The sequence below is a fragment of the Cicer arietinum genome, chromosome 4, assembly GCF_000331145.2.
Source record: "Cicer arietinum cultivar CDC Frontier isolate Library 1 chromosome 4, Cicar.CDCFrontier_v2.0, whole genome shotgun sequence".
Lineage (NCBI taxonomy): Eukaryota > Viridiplantae > Streptophyta > Magnoliopsida > Fabales > Fabaceae > Cicer > Cicer arietinum.
Window position 1 is genome coordinate 55,847,151 of NC_021163.2, and position 25,486 is coordinate 55,872,636.

A 25,486-nucleotide genomic window follows, 5' to 3' on the forward strand; every position below is an offset into this window, starting at 1 on the left:
ATTGCCTTGGCTGCACAAAGAGGATGGAAACTCCATCAGTTGGATGTAAAGTCTGCATTTTTACACGGAGAATTGGTGGAAGATGTGTTCGTGGAGCAACCTCAAGGTTATGAAAAAGAAGGAAAGAAACATATGGTCTACAAGCTACGTAAGGCCCTTTATGGTTTGAAACAGGCGCCAAGGGCCTAGTTCAATCGCATAGAGTCTTATTTCATCAAGGAAGGCTTCAAAGGCAGTTCTAGTGAGCAGACTCTGTTTGTCAAGCGAAGAGGAGGTAAAATTTTGATTGTTAGCATTTATGTTGATGATCTGTTGTTTACTAGTGATGATGACAAAATGGTGGATGAGTTCAAATGTTCCATGAAGAATGAGTTTGACATGACAGACTTAGGAAAGATGATATATTTCCTTGGAATAGAAGTGATACAAAGAGCTGATGGAATATTCATATGCCAAAGAAAGTATGGTACTGAAGTGATCGACAAATTTGGAATGCAAGACTACAACTCTGTTTGCAATCCAATTGTTCCTGGACAAAAGATTGGTCGAGACGAAGATGATGTGACAATCGACTCAACTTTATATAAACAAATGGTGGGCAGCTTAATGTATCTCACAGCAACGCGTCCTGATTTGATGTTCGTGGTCAGTCTCATTAGCAGATTTATGGCAAGTCCCACTCAGTTACATTATGCAGCGGTAAAGAGAATCATGTGGTATTTGAAGGGAACAATAAACTATGGTATTTGGTACAAACAGGGAGAAAGAAGTGATCTTGTAGCTTATACTGACAACGATTATGCAGGAGATATTGATGATAGTAAAAGTACATCGGGCTATGTATTTCTAATGGGTGGATGAGCTGTAGCATGGTCCTCACGAAAACAACCTATTGTGACTCTTTCTACCACTGAAGCAGAATATGTAGCAGCAGCTACTTGTGCGTGTCAAGCTATTTGGATGAGAAGAATATTGGAGGAAATCAGTTATGCACAAGCTGGAAAAATGGCGATGTTATGCGACAACACATCTACTATTAAATTGTCCAAGAACTCGGTCATGCATGGACGATCAGCACATAAGAGTTCGATATCATTTTCTAAGGGGCTTAGCCAAAGAAGGTGTCATTGAATTGGTTTATTGCAGTACAAAAATGCAGCTAGCAGACATGATGACGAAGGCGTTAAAGTTGGCATCATTTCAGAAGATTCGAGAAGCACTTGGGATGAGCGTTGGTGAACTGAACTCTTCAGAGAGCTAAGTTCAAGGGAGGGATTGTTAATTAGTTTGCTTTAATTAAGGAATAATTGACCTATTCTTATGGGTTTTTTGTTAGAGTCAAATTCTGTTGTAGTCATTAGTTAAGCTGCAGATCATGTCCTTTATTTTTGGAGAGTTAGTTTTGTTAAGTCCTATAAAAGGGCACTTAAGATTGATTAATAAAATTATCATATTTTGGTGCTATTTGGAAATTATTGAGCTTAATTTAACAGAATTTCCCAAGACAAGTTGTTTGCTATGCGAGATTAATTTGTTGGCATTTGTTGAAGAAATTTGAATTTTTAGAGTTTAGATTCAGATATGAGAATTTGTGATTTGAAAATGAAGAAATTATGATTGAAGATGTAGGTTGTTGAGTTTTATTAAAAAATTTGGGGTTGAAAATGAAAAATATTGAGTTTTTATTATTTAATTGGTTAATTAATTAATTAATTAGTTTTAAGTTTTTAATAAAATAATTAAATGAGTTAATAAAATAAATTTTAATTTTAAATTTTAAATATTGTCTAATCAATAATAATTACATAATTATCATGTGTCACTTCATTTAAAATTAGTCATGTTACCATTTTTTTACTAAAAAAAATTCATGAAAGACTTTTTTAAAACTTGTTAGAATTTGCAAGGGTATAAATAACATAAAACAAAATTACAATGACTAAAATTAAAATGAAGCATATTTGCAAGAATAAAAAACATATTTAAACTTTTTTATTTTTTGTGTTTCTATTCTATGATAGTGAAGTCTTGTATGCCAAATTTTGGCATTTAATGGCCCTCAAGATTGAAGTTTTTTATTCTATTGGAGTCAGTGTCGTGGAATGTTGGAAGAAATTCAAAAAGACCTCAAAGTAGGCTGAAGAATTCTAAGAGTTAAGCACCTCAATCCTTACAACTTTCTACATCAACTCTTTTGTTTAATAGATGGATTTATGTCTTTTTTTTTTCTTTTTTTTTTTGTAATTTTCTTTCATTAGTTATAAATTTCATTTTATTTGATTATATTATTCATCCTAAACTAGAAATGAAAATCCACACTTTCAACTTAAGGGGTTGTTATATATTGTTAAGAGTTGGTTGTAAGTAATTATAAGTTGGTTAGTATTGACTACTAAATAGTTAAAATTGATTAGCTTGGTTGTGATCATTATATAAATTGATTAGTTGGTTAGTATTGCCTACTAGTTAGCTAATGGGTTTTATGTGTAGTTAGTTAGTTGTGGGTAACTTAGGCATGTTAGTTAGATATCCTCTCTATATATACTTTACTTTTTTTCTTTTTCCAGTTAATGAAATAGTTTCTTTTCATTCAATAATATAGTATCATAAGTAACACTTTTTCTTTTCAATCGAGAGTTTTTTTTTTTTCAAAATTATATTATCCTCTCTACAATTGAGAGTTTCTTTTTCCAAAATTAATTTTTTTCTATTCTTTCTTCTTCATTTCTAACATTTCTCTTCCATCTATGACATATCCCACAAATTCATTACTGATACCAGATGCAAACAACAAAACCACTCTTCCGGTCCACTCTAATCGTGATCCTTCGAGCCCCTTTTACATACATCCAAACGAAAACCTTTCTCTTGTCCTCATCACCCCTGTTCTTGAAGGTTCAAATGACCACAGCTTACTGTGATGCTTAATACAGTCACAGAAGCATAATTCACATATGATTGATTACACTTGTTGATCCATTCTATATTCAAATTGGAATAGAGTCACAATTTAGAAATTGAATCTGTTGATAGAAATTGTGATAGGTCTGAAACTCTTGAATCAATGGATTAATCGTTCCAACATGGTGGTAATCCATTTTTTTAATTTGTCTGAAACTAAATTTGAAACCCCCTTTTTAATTTCATTATTCTAAATTCATTTAATATAAACAGAATTCCTTGCGAAACGATTTGAGTTGTTGCCCATACGCTACATTTTATTACTCGTATTTGACCCATGTATAATGGATCACAACCTATTTCAGTTCTCTCAAGAAAATTTCTGATGAACTTTACAATTTCCGACCCATCCCTTCTTGCAAATCTACTTTGAATGGTTGTTGTAATACCTTCAATGTTGTAACCAAATACCGTAACCATGATTTAGTTCTTTACTTTCTGCAAGGAGTGAATGAAAATTATATAAATGTTATATCTCAAATTTTACTTTTAGATCCCTTAACTTCTTTAACCAAGGTATATTCTATGGTACTTTTACAAGAAAGACAACTCAAAATTGGTCTCTGTTAGTAAGCTTACAACTTCTATACATTTACGGCTAAATCTTGTCTTATTCAAGAATTGAATAGTATGAAGATGATTGGTAATGCCATTCCTATAAATGGACTGCATGAGATGGTCATTTCAGCTCCCACGTAACTTCTTACTTCCTCTCATGTATTTGGTGTTCTTAATACTGCTACTAATTTTGCTTTTTTCCATTTAGACCATGTTTGGTACTTTAGGTTAGGTCATCCCTTAATTTCTTGTTTTTCCAATGTAAACAAACATTATTCTTTAGACTTACCTATTCATTCTTATACTTGTGATATTTGTCGTTTTTCAAATCAAATAAAGTTTCCTTTTTCTCATAGTACTGAATCTACTATTATTTTTATGGTATTACATGTTGACATTTGGGGTCTTCTTGCTCATTCTTCCTTGAATGGTTTTAGATATTTTTTTTTTTTATTATCGTAAATAATAAATCTCGTTTTACTTCGATCAAAATGATAACTAAAAAAAGTGAGACTAGAACTTGCCTTCAAAATTTTATCAACTTTGTTGAAAATCAATTTCACCAACATGTGAAAATCATAAGATCTGATAATGGATCCAAATTTTCTATGAAAATATATTTTTCTAAAAAATGTATATTACATCAAAGAAGTTGTATCGAAATTCTTCAACAAAATGATGTTGTTGAGAGGAAACACCAACACATCTTGAATATTGCTAAATACCTTTTATATCAATCTTCTGTATCTATTTTCTTTTGGTGTTATACTATACTTCATATTGTGCATCTCATTAAAGGTTTTTGGTTGTTTATGCTATACTTCCACAATTATTGGTCATAGAACTAAGTTTCAACCTTGAGCACACAAATGTATTCATTTAGACCTCAAGAAAAGTGTGAAAGGTTATCTTCATTATGATTTACATACCAAAAACCTTTTTCTTTCTAGACATGTTCAATTTTATGAGAAACATATTTCCTTTTGCTTTTTCACCTAATATGCCATCTAAACATACCAATGCATATATATTTATGCCTAATGTTTCTAATTATGTGGATCTTTATCATGACACTAACTTTACTCCTATTAACGCTTCTAATTCTATTCTTGTCAATATTCCTACTTCTAATTTTGCCTAATCATGAACATATAGAAAATATTCCTATTGATCATATGCATCATGCCTCTGACAATATTGTTCCTGATAATTTGAATCATGTTTATTCTAGTAACAATGACAATACTCATTTATATTTGTTTTCTCCTATTGATGATAATTTTTGTGATCACATTGCTCATAATAACCATGATATTTATTAGGACGTTGATGATAAAAATGCCACTCAATAAGCCCTTAGAAAGTCTACTAGAATAACCAATCCCCCAATATATTTGAATGATTATCATGCCAACATTGTCAATTTATTTACTGCTCCCAAAAATTCAAGTACACCTTGCTCTATACTTAATCATATTTTTTACGATTTTGTTTCACATTCCCATAAACATTATGTTATTGCTCTTTCTTCATTGTCTGAACCACATACTTATAAAGAAGTAAGTAAATATGAGGGCTGGAGAATTGCAATGGATAATGAAATTCAAGCACTCCAATTAAATCATACTTGGGAACTTTTCAAGTTACTTACGAGAAAGGATTTAATTGGATGCAAATGGAATTTCAAAAATAAATACAACACAGATGGTAGTCTCGAACGACATAAAGCTCGTCTTGTTGTCAAAGGTTATACCCAAAAAGAAGGGGTTGTTGTTTTTTTTTTTGAAACATTTTTCCCTGTTGTTAAAATTGTTAGATAATATTATTATATATTAGTAGTAAGAGTATTTTAGACAATTCTAGACAATTATATTCTTTTATATATATACTCATTGTAACCCTATTAACTTTAGTTTTGGTTCATTCTATGTTATGAAACCCTAGAGTGATTGTTTCTCTTCTTCCTCTTTCTTCCTCTTTTCTTTGTTAACATGGTATCTAGAGCCTATTTCGATCCTCCTTGAATGATTCCGCCTCTATTCCGCTGTCGAGTTCCCAACAATTAGGGAATATAATTATAGTTTCTCTTTTCTAACATTCCAATATTCAGTGAGATTATTTCGATAAACTGTGTCCCAATTCTGGTTTACCCTTCTTTTAGCTTTTCGTTTATTTTCAGTAGATTAGTCGGGAAAAAATAGAGTTCTATAAACCTTTCCACAACCCATTAGGGTTTGACGCTCTAACCAACCGAGCTAAAAAGAACAATGGGGTGGTAAAGTTTACTTTGAGAATCATTATTATTTGCATGGTTATTGGGGGATTTTGATTGATCGTTATGAAGAGATGATTGAGAATTATCATCCTGATTTTGGGATCTACCGTAGAGAAGAGAGAGACTATTTTTGATAGAAAAGGCAACCACCAAAAGAGAAAAGAGAAGAGTAACCCTGTTCCCGATTTTGGGAAATCAGTCTCACAAAAACATCGATTGCGCATTCGTTAACCGTTGGATTTGTCTGATTTTTGGACAACAGGTTCACAACATTCAGGTCTTCGTCTTCAACGGTCGGATCGGTAAAACGACATCTGTAGGAGGAGAAATCGTGCTCGCACAACACCAGGTTATCCCTAATTTAATTTGTCTCAGTGATTGTGTTTGTCGTATTTTTCTGTATTATTTGTATGGCTTTGAGAGAAGGTTTGGAGGTTCATTGTGTTGTTTTGAAAAATGGGTTTTGTGTTAATTTGTATGTTGGGACTTATTTGGTTGATATGTATGTGAAGTTTGGTTTTTTGGGTAGTGCTAGGAAGGTGTTTGATGAAATGTTTGTGAGAAGTTTGGTTTTTTGGACTGTTGTTATTGTTGGGTATGCTAGGTGTGGGGATATGAGTGAGGCCAGGAAGCTTTTTGATGTTATGCCTGATAGAGATATTGCTGCTTCTAATGTTATGATTGATGGGTATGTGAAAATGGGGTGTATGGATTTGGCGAGGGATTTGTTTGATAAGATGAAGGATAAGAATGTTATTTCTTGGACTAGTATGGTTCATGGTTATTGTGAGGATGATGATGTTGTGGCGGCTAGGTTTATGTTTGATTGTATGCCTGTCAAGAATGTGCTTAGTTGGAATGCGATGATTAGGGGATATTGTGAGAATAGACGATCGCACGATGCGTTGAAGTTGTTTTGGGAAATGAGGGGAAGTTTGGATGTGGAAATGAATAAAGTGACGGCTGTGAGTGTTCTTCCTGCTGTTGCTGATTTGAGTTCAAATATATCTTATTGGTTATTATATTTAAAAACTTATTTAACATTGTATAAAAAATAAATACATGTTATTGGTAGTTGTGAGAGTAAAGAAGAATCAAGCTATATAGTAATATACACTACTACTTGTCCGTGAGACCAAAGCATATAGCATGTTTCTGATTGTTGGGCTCCTTATTTTTAGTTTATTAGGCTAGTGAAAGAGACCATGCTATTTCACATTGTGTCATAAAATATGGAAGAAAAAGAAGATAGGCAATGTAAGTGAATCCATAACAGACAAATAATCTTCTACTATGGGAGAAAATTTGATATCTCCACCAACTACCAAAATGAAAATTAAATGCAAGCTCAATGCTGAATGGACCGAATTAAAATTCCCATGCGGAATGACGTGTCTTGCATGCTGACATGGTCCCATATGATAATGTCATTGGTATAATACTTCTAGCTTGTCCTTTTTAACTGTCATTGTAAAGTTAATCCACACATCCAACACATATAGATGTCTAAAACGAATTTTATTATCAAGTTTAAAATAAATTTTTTAAATTTTAATTTAACATTAATAAATTAATATACATAATATTTTTTAATTGATTTAATATTTTTAAAATAATATAATTTTTAAAAAGATTTATATGTTTTTATTTTAAAAATATTAAAATTTGAGGCATTTTTATTAAGTAAATTTTTTATAAAGTTTTTTAATTAAGTAAAATTTTTATTTTTTATGAAAGTCTAAAACAATTGTTTTTGTGACTTTATCTTCGAACGAATCATAAAGTTAATTACACAAATTAAGAAAATTAAAGTCTTTACTTTATTTTGATGAATAATTAGAAGTGCCAAAGTAGGTCAATAAATATTCAGCTCATATCACAATCGATGTATGAAGTTACTTGATAACTTCGACCTCTATTTCTATACGTAAAAGATTATAGTGACTAAATTACATAATTAAAAAGTTGATCGTACGGTTAAATTTATAATTAATTTGAATTGTTTTATAGTTTATCTTTAAAGAAAAAGAATTAATTTATATTTTTATTATAATATTTATTCAAAAAAAGATGCAATATAATTAAGGGCAAAGCCAACCAACACATATAGAGAGGCTAAGGAGAATTTTAATATGATGCTTTATATAGTCTGTATAAAATAGTAGTTTAGTAAAATTACTAAATTTGCATTTATTTTTTTTAATTTAAAATATAAAATTAATTATTAAATTAATATGATCAATTTCATATAATACTTCTTTTTCAATTAATAATATAATTACTCAGCTTAATATTTATTGACACAATATTAATTTTAGATAAAATTTTAATTCAAAATATATTAAAATGAGACATTTTTGTCAAGTAAAAATTTTAAATTTTTTGGAAGACTAAAGTAATTGTCTTTGTAGCCTTACCGTTAAGTCGACTTTGATTAGGGATAAACTAGCAAATAAATAATTAATATAATTAAAAATTGGAAATAAATCTTTATGAAAAGATAAAAAAAAAAAGTTCAAGATGTTTTTATATTTAAGAACAAATTAGTATATATGTAAGTATTATGAAAGAGTTTTATGAACATTTGATTTTCTTTTACATTGATGAGAGATCTATAAAAAGTTTAGTTGGAAATGTTTTTGAGTAAACTATAGTTAATATATAATCAAAATAAAATAATTGAATTTAATTAAATGATTAAATTTAAGTGGTTAATAATTTTCAATATTTTAACGGAAATGATTATTTTTTTATTCATGAAAATAATTCCTAAGGATAGAAGGAGATGTTACACAAGCAAGCACCAACTAATGAGATGATAAAAATTGGAAAACACCTCCAACAAATCCTAAGCACCTATGCAAAAATAAAGCCAAATGGTCACATTATTATCGATTTCTTTAAAAGATTATTAAATTATTAAATCGACCAAATAAAATCTTCAAATGACGTTGTGCTTAAGTCTTAATAGTGGTCGATGTCATGGAGAGCACGTTCAATTCCCATAAATGTAACAACTGAGCCCTCCCAACCATTTATTTGTGGACACAACTATGCACATGATAGTGGGAAATTTTTATTTTCATATAGAAGTTATATGAATTATATATTTAAATCAACCAATTTCACATCGCTTTAATAATATATAATATGATACAAAAGATAAATAATTTTCATTAAATATTAGTGTAAAACTAAATTATATTAACAATATATATTCATTAAACGCGTAAAGTTGAAAACTAAATTACACTTATGGTCTATATATATATATATATATTAAATTGATTGCAGGTTGTGCACCTAAAATGTAAGGTTCCAAAGAAAAGACAAAGTGTTGAATATAAAAATGAAAGAAAACGAGGTCCTCTAGTATATTTTAAAATGGAGATTAATGAATTATCATCCAAATATTATTTAAATGTTGGGGCAGGACATTGACTCTACCTAAGTCTTTCAAATGTTTAGTCAGCCTCTAAACACTATTCGTGGTCCCCATGGATTGCCCTTTCGCTTTCTTTATAGATAGAGTTATAGATGATACAAAAAATGACTTCAACCTAGTATTTACCTTTCAAATTTTTTCAGCATAAACAAAAATGTCTTACGTAACTTGAAAGTTGAGATTAAAAAATCTTATAAGTAAATACTCACACTTCTCAATTATTTGTTATAAAGAATAATAAAATTATAAGAGTCTACATAAAATTTAAAATAAACTATACTAAAAATATATGATATTATTCGTGTCAATATTTTTAGATTGAATACTATATTTTATATTTAAATTTAAAACTTCATAATTATATAATTTTTTATATAGTATTTTATCTAGGTACAAAATAAAATAATACTGTGTGTTTGAGGTTGAAACAGAAAAATAAAATAAATACAGAAACCAATATCACTGCCCTCTTCTTACTAAGTATAGGATACGTGTAACTTCCACTATTGAACAAAATTTCGTATCTTATTTATATATTGTAATAATAGTATAAATGATTTTCCACTTTTTTTCATTGATTTTCACTTTGGAAATTACATGTCTATAATTAGTTATTTTCCATAAGAGATTGTCTTGTGTGTGTCTATATATATATATATATATAAAGGGAATATTACATCATTTTTGTGTGATTTTTTTCTTTCAGTTAATTCTATTATTTTTTAAATTATTTTATTTATAAATTTATCCTTCAACGGAATTTCTTAATATATTTATATCTATATCTATATACATTTTACCTATATATAAAGGAAATACATTATATTGTGATTTTTTTTTTTCACTTTTAGCATTACATTTATATTATTTTATTACTCTTTATTTTCTATACCTATATATAAAGCATATCTATAATTTCTGTGTCTCTTTTCATATATTTCAAAACTACTATTTTTTGAATTGAGGAAAATATTTAAAAATAAAAGTTATTACAATATTAAGCGATATAGATTTTTTTTGACGATATCTTATTAAAATTTATAAATCCACTAAAACTCTTCGATTTTTTGTGCTTCTATAAAAGCATTATATTATATACTCAACAAATGCAGTTAAAACTAATAAACCATAAATTACACCTTCAACCTAAGTGTGATATTTTATCGTAAAAATTTATTGATGAAACCGGTCATATAATAATAATAATAATAATAATAATAATAATAATAATAATAATAATAATAATAATAATAATAATAATAATAATAAAAATAACAATAATAATAACAACGACAACGACTAGATGGTCAACAAATTTTTATGATTGATTTCACAAATAAAATTTTAGAATAAAATATAAAAATTAAATATAGGTGATTTCAAGTTCATAATTTTTTTAAAGTCAAATCCAACCTTCAAATGTAGGAAAGTTTGTTAAGATTTTTTTTTCAAAAATAATAATTTAAAAAAAGTATAACTACTTAACATTCATCTATTTGTTACCTCGTTTAAACAAATTTAGAATTTGAATATAAATATAAAAACTGCTTAAAATAAAATATTTGAATGATTTATCCTAAAAATTATATTTTATAACACATATTTTTAAAAAAGCTAATTTTTATCAAAGTGTACAAAAACACCAATTAATCTTCTAATATTCTTAAAAAACTTTTACAAAAAAATTCAAATTATTAAATGCTAATTTATAAGTAATTAATGAATGATAATTATTTTTTTTTATCAAACTATAATAACAACTTATTAAGTAATTCATATTATTTTTTTTGAAGCAAAAAATTATAGTGCAAAAGTATCATATGATAGATTTGACATCTCAATTATATTTTAAATAAAAAATAAAAGACTTAGAGACTAGACAAAATCCCAAAGAAACAAGTACAAACAATATTGTCTCGTTACAAACCTTCTTAAAAAACTCAAAAATATCAAACATGTAATGCCCAATCATTTTATTTTATTTTTATATTTTACGTAGAAATAATTGTTGATGATATTATTTTAATTTTTGATAATAATATTACTAATAATAATAACAAAAGTGGCAACAGTTAAAAAATAAGTTTCATATGTCACGTTACCCAGAAAAAAGAGTTTAGAAGGGAAAAATGAAGGAATTTGAGTTAGTGATTCATCCCAGCAAGTGTAGCACAATTGGAGCAAAAAGACCGCTGAGAATTTAATAACGACACTCATATCGGTAATGGCATCACTCCAATTATATCCATGTATGATTCTATTTATTTTAGAATTTGTGAGATTAAATATATACTATGCTGAAATGCTTTTATCAAATGTGGGAAAATAAATATGGTGTGATATGTTGTTATAATGGTTGTGTTGAACATATTCAAAGTGTGAAGAATAAATGTTATATGATATGTGTTAGATAATATTATTATATATTAGTAGTAAGGGTATTTTAGACAATTCTAGACAATTCTATTCTTTTATATATATACTCATTGTAACCCTATTAACTGTGGTTTTGGTTCATTCTATGTTATGAAACCCTAGAGTTGTTGTTTCTCTTCTTCCTCTTGCTTTCTCTTTTCTTTGTTAACATGGTATCTAGAGCCTATTTCGATCCTCCTTGAACGATCCCGCCTCTATTCCGCTGTCGAGTTCCCAACAATTAGGGAATATAATTATAGTTTCTCTTTTCTAACATTCCAATATTCAGTGAGATTTTCCGTGTCCTAATTCTGCTTTACCCTTTCTTTGTAGCTTTTCGTTTATTTTTAGTAGATCAGTAAAAAAAAAGAATTTATTAGGGTTCTATAAACCTTTCCACAAGCCATTAGGGTTTGACGCTCTAACCAACCGAGCTAAAAAGAACAATGGGTGGTAAAGTTTACTTTGAGAATCATTATTATTTGCATGGTTATTGGGGGATTTTGATTGATCGTTATGAAGAGATGATTGAGAATTATCATCCTGGGATCTACCGTAGAGAAGAGAGAGAGACTATTTTGATAGAAAAGGCAACCACCAAAAGAGAAAAGAGAAGAGTAACCTTGTTCCCGATTTTGTTAAATCAGTCTCACAAAAACATCGATTGCGCATTCGTTAACCGTTGGATTTGGCTGATTTTTGGACAGAAGGTTCACAACATTCAGGTCTTCGTCTTCAACGGTCGGATCGATAAAACGACGTCTGTAGGGGGAGAAATCGTGTTCGCACAGCACCAGGTTATCCCTAATTTATTTTGTCTCAGTGATTGTGTTTGTCTCATTATTTGTATGGCTTTGAGAGAAGGTTTGGAGGTTCATTGTGTTGTTTTGAAAAATGGGTTTTGTGTTAATTTGTATGTTGGGACTTCTTTGGTTGAAATGTTTGTGAGAAGTTTGGTTTCTTGGACTGCTGTTATTGTTGGGTTTGCTAGGTGTGGGGATATGAGTGAGGCCAGGAAGCTTTTTGATGTTATGCCTGATAGAGATATTGTTGCTTCTAATGTTATGATTGATGGGTATGTGAAAATGGGGTGTATGGATTTGGCGAGGGATTTGTTTGATAAGATGAAGGATAAGAATGTTATTTCTTGGACTAGTATGGTTCATGGTTATTGTGAGGATGATGATGTTGTGGTGGGTAGGTTTATATTTGATTGTATGCCTGTCAAGAATGTGCTTAGTTGGAATGCTTTGATAAATGGTTATGGTGTCAATGGTTGTGCGAAGGAAGCGTTAGAAGTATTCGCAGCAATGTTACGGGAAGGATTTGAACCGAATGAGATAACAATGACTAGTGTGTTATCTGCTTGCAACCATTGTGGTTTGGTAGAGGAAGGAAGAAGTTGCTTTAAAGAAATGGAGAGATTTGGAATTGTGCCTCAGATTAAGCATTATGGTTGTATGATTGACCTTCTAGGAAGGGTTGGATACTTGGATGAGGCTGAAAATTTGATCTTCTGTGTTGTCGCTCTGTCTGTTGCTTCATCTGTTTGATTGCTAATCTCTCTAGTGATTTGCTTTGTTGCTTCTCTCTTTGTTTAGTTTGGTTTGATATGATTTAGTTTTGTTTGGTTCTGTTTGGTTTGGTTTGTTTGGATTTGGTTTCGTGGTGCTACTTCTTTGGTTGTTCCTATCTGTTGATTTTGATATGGTTGTTTCGTGGTACTACTTCTTTGGTTGTTCCTATCTGTTGATTTTGATATGGTTGTCGCTCCTTGGTTTGTTTGGATTTGGTTTCGTGGTGCTACTTCTTTGGTTGTTCCTATCTGTTGATTTTGATATGGTTGTTGCTCCTTTTTTTGATCGCTCCTTTTTCGGTTTGATTTTTTTGTTGGCTTGGTTCTTCTCTTTGATTGTTGCTTCTTCTTTGGTGACATCCCTCTTGCCCCCCCCGGCTGTCCAACCACCTTCTGCGATTGTGGATCCTCCTCGTTACCCCTCTCGTCATCATCTTAAGCATAGAATCATTACTCTACCGTTTGTCTCTTCTTCTTTACAGATTGCTGATTTGTTCACAAAGATGCATTCCATTAAACATTTTCGTTTTTTTTAGTTGACAAACTCTCGATGCTCCATGTTAATGCATCATGAGTTTGAGGGGAGATGTTAGATAATATTATTATATATTAGTAGTAAGGGTATTTTAGACAATTCTATTCTTTTATATATATACTCATTGTAACCCTATTAAATAAGAACCCAGCAAAAAGTGAGTTTGAACATAGTACATGCAATTCTGAAAAAGCACAATTATTTAGTGCAAAATTTCAACAAACACATTTTCAAAGAAATCCATAAGAGACATCAAGAGGGCCATAACTATCTTATACAAAATGAATATAATCTTATTTCCATGCCACCATCTACCATCAATAACACCTGATGTGTCACCAGTTGGGGTTGTAGGCTTTTAGGAAGTTATTGAACAAAACTTTCAACATAATCCTTGGAAATATACCACTTTATATTATTGGTAACACTAGTTCGTGTTGCTGTACCGTCTCTCAAATTATAAAGAATTGCTTGCTTTTCTTTATTGCTTGCCAATATAAGTGTATCACCATTCTCAGAAAAACACAACGGAAATAGAAACAACCGAAGATACATCACACTCCAACCAAACGTATTTACTTGAAGATTCTGATAACTAATTTTAACGAATTGAGTCCAAGATTCTTCAACTCCAAATTCAGTCATCTTCCACATAACAAAATAAGATCTCTCGAAATGGTAAGAAAAATAGAGACATTCCATCAAGACAACAATAGTTGGCCCAACAACATCAAAACCCAGAGGAGGCAACAATTGCCTATACGTCTCTGTACCAAGATCAAGCGACACAATCACAAGTTCTTCAACATCAACATCATTCAAACATTGAACACGTTCTAATTTATTTCGAAAAGCCAACCAATTAACGGTACCTCTTAAATACACACCTTCATTCACACCTTCGTTTACTGGAATATCGTTAAAAACAACCATATAGTTAAAAATAAATAGAGGAAATTTTTGAATATTTCTCCAACTATTGTCACCCAAACTGAAAACTTTAACTTCCTTACAACAATAAACCACTACCTTATAAGTTGAATTATGATAACAAAATGTGCATCTAAGTCTCTTAAATGCATGTTGGCGAGATTGGCGAAAAGATCCTAATTTTTCAGATACAAACCCTGTGATTGGATTACATAAACGAATCCAAATATCTTGAGGCCCAATTGTTGAAGAAAAACCAAGCAAACATACCAATCCATTACACGAACCAATTACTCTACTACAATCCTTCATATGCATATTAGGTTCGTTGACAAGAGTGACTGATTTATTCTCTAGTAAACGACATATGGGGAAGGATACAATACCAGAATTCTGATTATTTTTTGGGTCGAATGGGATGAGTAGTAGGTGTTTGTTTTGTGGCAAAAGCTGAAGGTGCAATTTTACGAATATGGAATCGGAGATGAGGGTGTTCCGAGACTTGCTCACACACTTGAAACGTAATATAGATTTTACGTTAAGCAATAAGAGGATTTTGGTGATAAGGTCATTAGGAAATAAATCAGTGGGATTGGAGTGTTCAGTCATATTTGAAGGTGCAGTTGTTGTTGAGGAAGAAACCCTAGAGTGATTGTTTCTCTTCTTCCTCTTTCTTCCTCTTTTCTTTGTTAACAAAAATGACTATTATGTGTTTTGTATTAGCTATTGTTGTTGCAAAAAAAATTGGCACTTACACCAATTAGACCATAATAACGTCTTTTTACATGGTGACCTTAAGGAAGAAGTTTATATGGAGCTTCCTCCTGGGTTCCATACTGAAAATACCAACTTAGTTTGCAAATTAAAGAAATCTATATACCGGCCTAGACAAGTTAGTAGGAATTGGAATCCAAAATTCACTTATGCATTAACCACTCTAGACTATGTCCAATCTACCTTTGAACATTCTCTTTTTATTAAATTTTTTAATGCCCATCTTTCTGTTTTACTTGTTTATGTCGATGACATAGTCCACCCAGGTGATGGCTTCGAGGAGATCAACTATGTTAAGCACTTTCTCGACAATTCTTTCAAGATCAAAGACTTAGGCTTTTTAAAAAAAAATTGGACTTGAAGTCGCGTGATCATCAAAAGGGATGTCTCTCAAACTTAGGCTTTGGAATTCATTGATGACGCGAGACTTTTTCAAAGCAAACCTGTTTCTACTTCGATGCAACCGAATATCAAGTTTTTTGCAACTGATGGCCAACCTTTTCATGATAAAAAACTCTTCTGAAGACTTATTGGACGTCTAATTTATCTTACCAAAACTCGTCCAAATTTGTCATTCGTTGTTAAAAAAACTCCGATACTTCGGTTATGCACCCATGGTTAAACACTATGAAGTTGTCACACGCATTGTTCACTATCTTAAAGGCTGCCCTGACAAGGGCCTTTTCTTATCCTCCACATCTTCCATTAATTACTCTGCATTCAGCGACAATGATTGGGCTTCCTACCCAAATTCTCGTAGGTCTATTATTGGTTTCAACATATTTTTGGACTCTTCTCTAATCTCGTGGAAAATCAAGAAGCAATCTGATGTTTCTCGCTCATCTACCGTGGCAGAATATCGTGCCTTAGCCAACACAACTTGTGAAATACAATGATTTTTCTACTTTTTCAAAGATCTACATCTACCCATTAACGAACATGTTACAATTTACTGTGATAACAAATAGCACAAAACCCAACCTTCCATGAACATACAAAACATATAGAATTGGATTGTCATCTTGTTCATGACAAGTTACTATTGGAACCATCCATCTTCACCCTATACCCTCATCATTCCAATTGGCCGACATACACACTAAACCTCTTTATCCAACACATTTTCGTTCTATTCTTTCCAAGCTTCACATGATCGTTATCTATGTTTCAGCTTGAGGGGCTGTTAGATATCATATTTGTTTAATTGTTACGCTTATTCTTTGGTTAATTCTCAATTAGTTAGTTAATGAGTTTTATGTGCAATTAAGTTAGTTGTTGGTAACATAGACTTGTTAATTAGTTACCCTTTGTATATATCCTTTACTTTTGCTTTTTTACGGTTAATAAAATAGTTTATTTTCATTCAATAATAAGAGTCTTAACTGTCTCATTTTGATCATTATTCTATAATAATAATTAATTTATCGAAATTTAAATCTGAAACGCAATCAAATGAACTTTATTACATTTTTGCATAAATGCACCCTTTTCTAACTACAATAAAACGAGCTACAAGACAACCGATATATTTACGAGAAGCATGCAACTTTGTTTTTTCCTTTGACTGTTTGCCCTATATCTAGTAGAAACCTATAGGATAGCACACTTATAAGAATTCTAGGAGCAAATAAATTAGTTAATTAAGTTGGACTTTATTTAAGTTAATGTTATATTATTTAAATTAGATCTAAGTAGTAGTATGATTTAATTTAATTAAACTAAAGAAAATTAATTAGATAAGATTTAATTGATTAAGATGAAATTGTGCCTATAATGAATTAAAACCCTTAATCCATGTATATTGAAGTATAGGTCTCAACGAAACGTGATAAAAAATTCAATAATTCGAAATACCACCCCCAAGAAAACTCAATACTTCCACCTTTATTTAAGTTATACAAATGTTAAGTCAAAAATATTGAATTTGAAATACATATGTGATTGTCATATGATTTAAAATCAATGGTTTAAATTTTAAGGAATATTTTATTTATTTAAAAAAAAAATTGATTTTAAAATTTAAACCTTCTGATATATAATCCAACAATCAAAATAATATAACTGCGTGTGGTCATTCACATATCTGATACTCTAATCCAAAAAATTATACAAGCATTAAGCAGCCATTTATACACATCAAAAAAATCAGCAAACCTCTTTTCCATCGCAAACAAGAACACGTGACTTGTTATTTTTGAAAGAAACAATCATGCAGGACTAAAAAACACAAATCATGAAAAGAGTAAACTCATATTTTTGTCTCTAGCTACCATAATAATATTTTTTAAATTTAGTATTTTTATATTAAAAATAAACATTTCTCAACGTATATTTTGTCAGTCATATTATGTAAGATTAACCTAAACAATACAACCGACAAAAACATAGATGAAGAATTTTTTATCTTTACTCATATTTTTTCTTAATGAATATGAAAACTTAAATGAAATATTTTGTTAGAGACAAAAATAAAAGTTTACTTATACTTAATTTACAGGAGTGCTAGCAATAATATTTACTCTCACACACATTTTAACATTTTTTTTATTAGTTAAAACTTACATAAATTTTGATCTATCAAATTATGTGGATCTCATAAATTTGACAGAACATATATAAATTTTAACCAATAAAATAAAATATATTAAAAAAAAATGTGTGTTATAGAGTGTCTTATTATTAGCTGATTATTAAACACATCCATCACAACAAATTTTATTATAAGATGCTTGTGATAAATAATAATTCAAACCAAACACACATTTTATCTTCATCTTTGATAATCTTGTTGCTATTCCTTGACAAGATGAGCATCAATATCTTTAGTGACCTTTACAGCAAAGTCCAAGTATGATTCAGGAGATGCACCTATAATATCTTCCTTTAGCTTCTCATATTCAAAAGTCCATTTCACAATCCCACCATGTTCCTTATCAACCACTTGCAATGTGCCCTTGAAACTCTTGTAATTCTCACTCACATCCCCATCAAAGATGCTATATGTTATTACCTTATTGTCATCATCTATACTCTCAATTTTTTCTTTAGCACTTAGTTTTGTTCCTTCTGCAAGGTTTCACAAGTATTTAAAATTAGAGTTTTTAATTTTATTTTTTTCTTAAGCATTTTGTTTTCTTCCTTTAGCACTTGTGTAGATACATATATTTATATGTATTTGTTGTATGGTCTATATTTCATTCTCATTTTTCATTATAATACATCTTCTTACTTGATATGTCTCCTTCCTAAAAATAAACATATTTTAAATAATTTTACCATATTTAGTAATGAATTATGAAATATCATATTTTTATAACTATGTCATTGATGCAAAGTATCTCTTGAATTTGCAACGACTAATCTTGGTCAAGAAATTAGTTGACTGCCTTTAATGAGTTCCCCTCCCAACTATATATTTTTCATGTACAACTCAAATCGAATAACTTGCTTAAAAGATCAAAACAAATTCTTGAAATATCATTCAATTTAAGAAATTTTATTTATTTATTTACAAAAGAAATTTTATTTATCTAATAACCATTTTATTCTTATTCAGCAAGCGCTCATAAATGATAAATAAACCTATTTGATTTATATATCTAGAAAAATAATTATATTTAGCTTTTTTTTTATTAGCACAAGTTTATACTTATATTTTCTTATAATTAAAATAGGATGGAGTATATTACAAATTAACAAGCAAGGACACACCAACAAATTAAAGAGTATTGGGTGCGTTCATTTTATTTTTATTTTTTTAGTTCATTCACATTTTTTACCAAATAAAATAAAATTATGAAACATAGCAAGCTTATAATATATATATATATATATATATATATACCTATTGTAAAGTCCCATTGTTTGATAGAACCAACGTTTTCCCAGTCACCTTCATGCACTTTAGCTCCATGTACTGAATCTGATGCAATATTAGGAATATGATGAAGTTGCTTTCTAAAAATATTGTAGAATTTAGCTGCAGGTGCTTCAATTTCTACTTCACCCTCCACTTTCCCACTTAATGTCATGTCTCTAATGTTTCTACTAATGTAGAGATATTGAATAATGTTATATATTATTTACTCATAATTAGATGCAATGTATTCCCTTAAATAGAAGATTTTTGTGAGTATTGTTTGACGCGTATTTATTAATTAAATGAAATTATTTAAAAAACTTATCCATTAACCGGACATCACAAAACAGCTGTATATATTGGTTGACATATATTTTCAGATTGTATTTTTATTTATTTTTTAAAAAAACTGATTATTTTTTTTGTTTGTCTAGAAAGCTTGTAATATTTTAATCGTGATAATTTGTTGAATACATGTAGAGATATAAATGAAAATATAGAAATTAATTAAAGATGTGGCTAATTTTTATAAATAATTTTTTCATTTGTTTGTCAATAATGGTAATAGAATATGAAAATGATGAGTGCAAATAAAAATAATATGAAAATGAAAATGATGCTGGACCAAATATTTGTTTACGTAATATTGATCGGATAATGTTCGTCGTGGTTCACGAGATGGAGACTTGCTATTAATTAATAAAGAGAAAAATATCAAGTGTGATTTCAATTTTGCAAAATGTATCACGAGATGGAGACTTGTATAAATATAATATCTCTTAAAATTAATTAATAATTTCTTCTCGTTAATAAAAAATATTTTTTATTCCAAATAATTTTATAAGTCCATATCATGTTGCATCTCTTAAAACAGATTTTTTATTTATGATTTCTTATTTTGTAGTCATGTATTTCACATCTTTTATTTATTTTCTTCTTTAAAAATATGATAAATATCTTTATAAATAATTCACATAATTATGAGTTTTTAAATTTGAATTTAACACAAGATATTCAACCTAATAATATCAACACTAACTACACAACTTTCATTTTTAATCATTAATACTTAACTTTTTTGTTTGCATGAAATTTTGTGAATACAATTAATTGGTTTGACTTACAAAGTAATTTGTTTTTAATGTTATCGTAAAAATACATGTTTAAGATAGTTGTTTGAATTTCATTTGTTTATGAAAACTTCTAAAAACTATTGAGTATACTAAATTTGATGTTAAAATAAAGTTTATTAACTAAAATTGATATGTCTTGATACACAATATCAAAGAGGGATGTGTATTTTGAGTGTTTTGAGTTCAATGTATGTTTTGGACAATAGAAGTCCTCATGATAAGTTGATTTTACAAAAGAGGTTGAAACAAGGAGATCTCCTAAAGCAGTTTCTATTTCTTATTGATGTTGAAGGTTTTGCTGGTTTGGATTAGAATGTCATCGAGGATGGTCTATTTCAGGAGTATTAGCTTAACCACTCAATTTCTTTTCCTCTTTTTCAATCCATTATGTCGTATGAAGGTAGTTGGGGTAATCTATGAACTACAAAAGCTATTTTGAGAGGATTTAAGATTGTGTCTGAATTAAAAGTGAATTTTGCAACAACAAAAATCAATATCAATGAGGTTAATCTTCAAGACTATTTTGTAAGAGTAGCGTCAAACTTTCTATTTTGTTCTATTACTACAATTCCCTTTAAATTTTTGGAAATTTAGTTGGTGCAAATATCAGAAAATATAACAATAGAAGTTAATTTTCAGAGCGGGCACAGACCATTACATCTCTTATATTTTTAAATTTCTTTATAAATAATAATTATATATTATTAAAATATCATCCGAACTATATTGGTTCGAGGAACGCACGTCTTTTTTATTTAATTTTTTCTTCTATTTAAATAATTTTCTTTATAAATACAATAACAAAAAATAAATGTCAATGGTTTGTCGGTAGTCATCTTATTTTTACATCAATGTAAGGAGATTATTCAATTGTTCTTAAATCACAATTTAAATCACTAATCATATTAAAAATTATGTAATTGAAGAGATAAAAAAAATAAGGTAGACATTTATTAGAATTTATAATGATAAAATATAATAAAATTAATATAATAAGCTCTATATATAAATAAATCATTTAATATCGAATGATAAACTAACTAATATCGAAGAGACAAACTCTAACACCCTAGTTAGCAACTCAACTACTACCTATTAACAAACTTTTACATTTTAACAATTGATATATATGATATAGTGTGACACTATTTGTTAATTATGAATTGTATTAATTAATTTGTGTATTTTTTTAGGAGTGGCACAATGTTTAAACATAAGAAAATTGATGCATTTGTCATGAAGAAAGTTTTCGACAAAGATAAAAATTGTAAAGTAGATATATTTTATTTGATTGAACTTGTGAAAAATTGTGACTTATGAAAATTATAAAACTTGTAATAATTGAAATTTTAACTTTTTCAACTTGTTAACTATCTATGAATTATATAAAATTTTAAAAAAAACTATATAACTTTTATGAATTTTAATTATAATATTTTAAAAAAACTATATAACTCCTTCTCAATCTTTTGTATAAGATACGCCACAGCATGGGGGTTGACCCAGCAATATGGTAATTTAAGTAACATATTTTTGTCTTAAATGCAACATCTATGATGAAGATGGACGTAGATATTGATGAGTCTATGATGCGAACGTTGAATTTAAGGACAAATGCAAGGATTTAGTGGCCTTAGGGTCCGCGTCAATCATCTCCAATCCTCCCCGATAACAAAATTCTAAAAAGATCCTTTGAGTAGTATGATTTAATTAAATTAGACTAAAGAAAATTAAATAGATAAGATTTAATTGATTAAGATGATGTAATTGGGTTGACTCTAATAAGAAATCGAAACCCTTAATTACAAGCATTAAAGTAAACAAGCATGTATGATCGAAAAATATGGGGGCTTATCGAAGAGTTTGAAAGAAACAAGCATGTATGATCGAAAAATCCTAAAAAGTAAACTTCTATTTATCTCCGATTACCACATTATATTTTCAAATTTAGTATCCTTATATTAAAATAACCAAAATATATAAATTTTCTATCAACCAATATTTTGTCGGTCATATACTATATAAGATTAACCTGAAATATGACCAGCAAAAACATAGATAAAAAACTTTTATTTGTATTTTTGTCTTGGAAGTCATTTGTCTGTGGAGTTAAAATTTAATTACAAAGCCCTTATCTTTATTAATGTTTATTCTTAACGAATAAGGGAACTGAAATGAAATATTTTGTCTACCCGACAAAAATTGAAGTTTACTTGCACTATATTTATCACATCTATCACAACAAATTTTACTATATATGGTGCTTTTGATTAATAATAACAAGCCAAACACACTTAAAAAAATGAAGAAGGGTAAATTATTTATTATTTGCAATAACGATGACATTACTAACTATTTTATTATGTCAAACTTTTACTCTTAAGCTGAAAATTTGTAGACAAGACAAACACACACTTCATCTTCATCTTTTTAAATCTTGTTGCTATTCCTTAACAAGATGAGCATCAATATCTTTAGTGATCTTCACAGCAAATTCCAAGTATGATTCAGGAGGTGCACCTGTAATATCTTCCTTTAGCTTCTCATATTCGTAGGTCCATTTCACAAGCCCACCATGTTCCTTACCAATTACTTGTAATGTTATCTTTAAACTCTTATAACTCTCACTCATTTCCCCATCAAATATACTATATGTTAGGACCATATTATCATCATCTATAGTCTCAATTTTTGTTTTAGCACTTTGTTTTATTCCACCTACAGGATTTCACAAAAATTTAAAATCAGAGTTGAATGATCACAAAGATAAATAATTAACAAAATTAGAGACAAACAAAACAAAATCATATTTAATACTCGCTCCATCTCTTTTTATAAAAAAAAACAATTGATTTATAATTTTATCAATAATTTTTTGTATTTAAATATATTAATTTTTTGTTAATTAAATTATAATATTATTGTTTTTTATAAAAAAGGGACGGGGAGTCATCTAAGTGTTTGAAACACCAAAAATAATTCAGGATTAATTTAATTTGATATGGTAAATTATTTATTTTTATAGTATATATATATATTTTTTTTAAAGAAATAGAGAAAAATAAATTATTATTAATAATTGTGATACTGATAACATTTTACATAAATTCTTGATAGGAGTTGAACTCAGCTTTTCAAAGTTACAAAATCAAGCTTTTTAACACTAAGATTTGATTTTTAAAAAACTCAAATGTGGTAGCCTTTTTCTAAATAGAGAAGATGAAATTATTATTAATTAAAGTCACAAGAATAACAATTTTACAACTCGAATTGAACTCTCTCATTCCAAATTATAAAATCAAATTTGTATCACTCAACTACCATCTCATGAACAAACGTGATAGTCTTTATATTTAATGATAATATTCTTGAAATATTAATTTGTGTAATTATGTTATATATTGATGTGAAGTATCCACTAACTTTGCAATAACTAATTTTCTTCACGGAAACAAATTGGCCACCTTTATGGATCTCTTCTCCTAATTACATTTTTTTCATCCATAAAATCCGAATTTAAAATCTAATTATTAATATAAATTTTTATCCTAATAACCATTTTAACGTCTTATTGAGTGAGTGGTTATAAAGGATAATTAATTTAGATAATACAATAACCTGTTTGATTATATCTAGAAAATTAATTTTATTTAGCCTAAAAATTTATTAGCATAAGTATATATATTTTACTAATAATCAAAATTGGATGGAGTATATTAATTACAAGCAATGACATCAACAAAAGAGTGTTGGGTGCGTTCATTATATTTTTATTTATTTTAGTTTATTCATATTTTTTAACAAAAAAATTATGAAATATTGCAAAGCTTATATATACCTATTGTATAGTTCCATTGTTTGATAGAACCAACGTTTTCCCAGTCTCCTTCATGCAATTCAGCTCCATGAACCACATCTGTGGCGATATTAGGAATATGATGAAGTTGCTTTCTAAAAATATTGTAGAATTTAGCAGCAGGTGCTTCAATTTCTACTTCACCCTCCACTTTTCCACTTAATGTCATGTCTATGCTTTATAATGTTTCTAGCAATGTTTAGAGATACGAAATAATGTAAATTATTGACTCATTTGTCATGATAAGGTGGAAGAAACACATTCCCTTAAATAGAAGATTTTGATGAGCTGTAAAGCAAACAAATAATTGATTGGCATTTAGATAAATTATCTTAAATTTTTTTTTCCAAAGTCTCCGCATATTAAATATTCATATAGCGATTATATGAGATGTTACGGGACAAACTTTAAATGGATATTACAAAATTAACATATGTATATTGTAACACCCTGATTTTCAAAGCGAGGGCGTATTTTTTTTTTTCAAAAACAAACTCATGAAACAAAGAATAATTAAGTAAAATACCTTTGAATAAATATTTAAGTCGTAACACAACGACAAATAAGTCAACAGAATTTACAAGCAGCGGAAAAGTTTTGAAATACGAATCCAAAGTATTTACACTTCAAAAAGTGGTACACAGACCCCATCATAATAAAATGTCAAACAGATAATATTAGTATAGGTACAGTTTTCCAAATTAAAATAACTGCGACCCAAAAAGAAAGACGTCTAGTCCCTATACATCAACCTAATCTAATCATTCTACCAAAAAACTATACACCCTGAGTGATCTCCACGCGCCCCGCGAGATCCTCCTACATAGCTCCAGTCAAGCATTCCCATCTACATTCCCATCCGTAGGGTACGAACCGGTAGGATCGTCCTGGCTCTCATCTGAGGGCAAAGCCCAGATTTCCACAATAGTTGTAAAGGGTCACCAACCGAAATTAACAGTTAACAGATAACATTTAAGTTTTTAAATGCACAAAATAACCTTTCAACTAAGCATGCACCTTAAAAGGATTTCCCATATGCTAAAAGTTCATATAATGCTCGCCAATTAAAAATAAAATCAAAATAAAGTTCTCAATCCATCAAGTAATACATAACTGACTAAAACATCGATAAATCAATTGAGCAATCGATTATCTAACTCAAAATAAGA

The 25,486-nt window shown here is 29.0% G+C and overlaps 2 protein-coding genes across 2 annotated transcripts; both read right to left on the minus strand.

Moving 5' to 3' along the window:
- Window positions 1-14,131: 14,131 nt before the first annotated feature.
- LOC101507816 (F-box/kelch-repeat protein At3g23880-like) lies at window positions 14,132-15,304 on the minus strand. The gene has a single exon (XM_004498263.4). It carries the CDS (start codon window positions 15,302-15,304, stop codon window positions 14,132-14,134), a length of 1,173 nt encoding a protein of 390 aa, XP_004498320.4.
- A 2,956-nt stretch (window positions 15,305-18,260) lies between these two features.
- Window positions 18,261-24,563, minus strand: LOC101504266 (MLP-like protein 34). The gene is given in 4 exon segments (XM_073367443.1): window positions 18,261-18,535; window positions 19,314-19,551; window positions 22,893-23,179; window positions 24,300-24,563. Coding segments are annotated over 4 exon segments (987 nt in total). The 5' UTR covers window positions 24,487-24,563.
- Window positions 24,564-25,486: the final 923 nt, after the last annotated feature.

Excerpts from the sequence above, each read along its gene's own strand:
- LOC101507816 (XM_004498263.4), bottom strand. The coding sequence starts at position 15,304 with ATGACTGAACACTCCAATCCCACTGATTTATTTCCTAATGACCTTATC.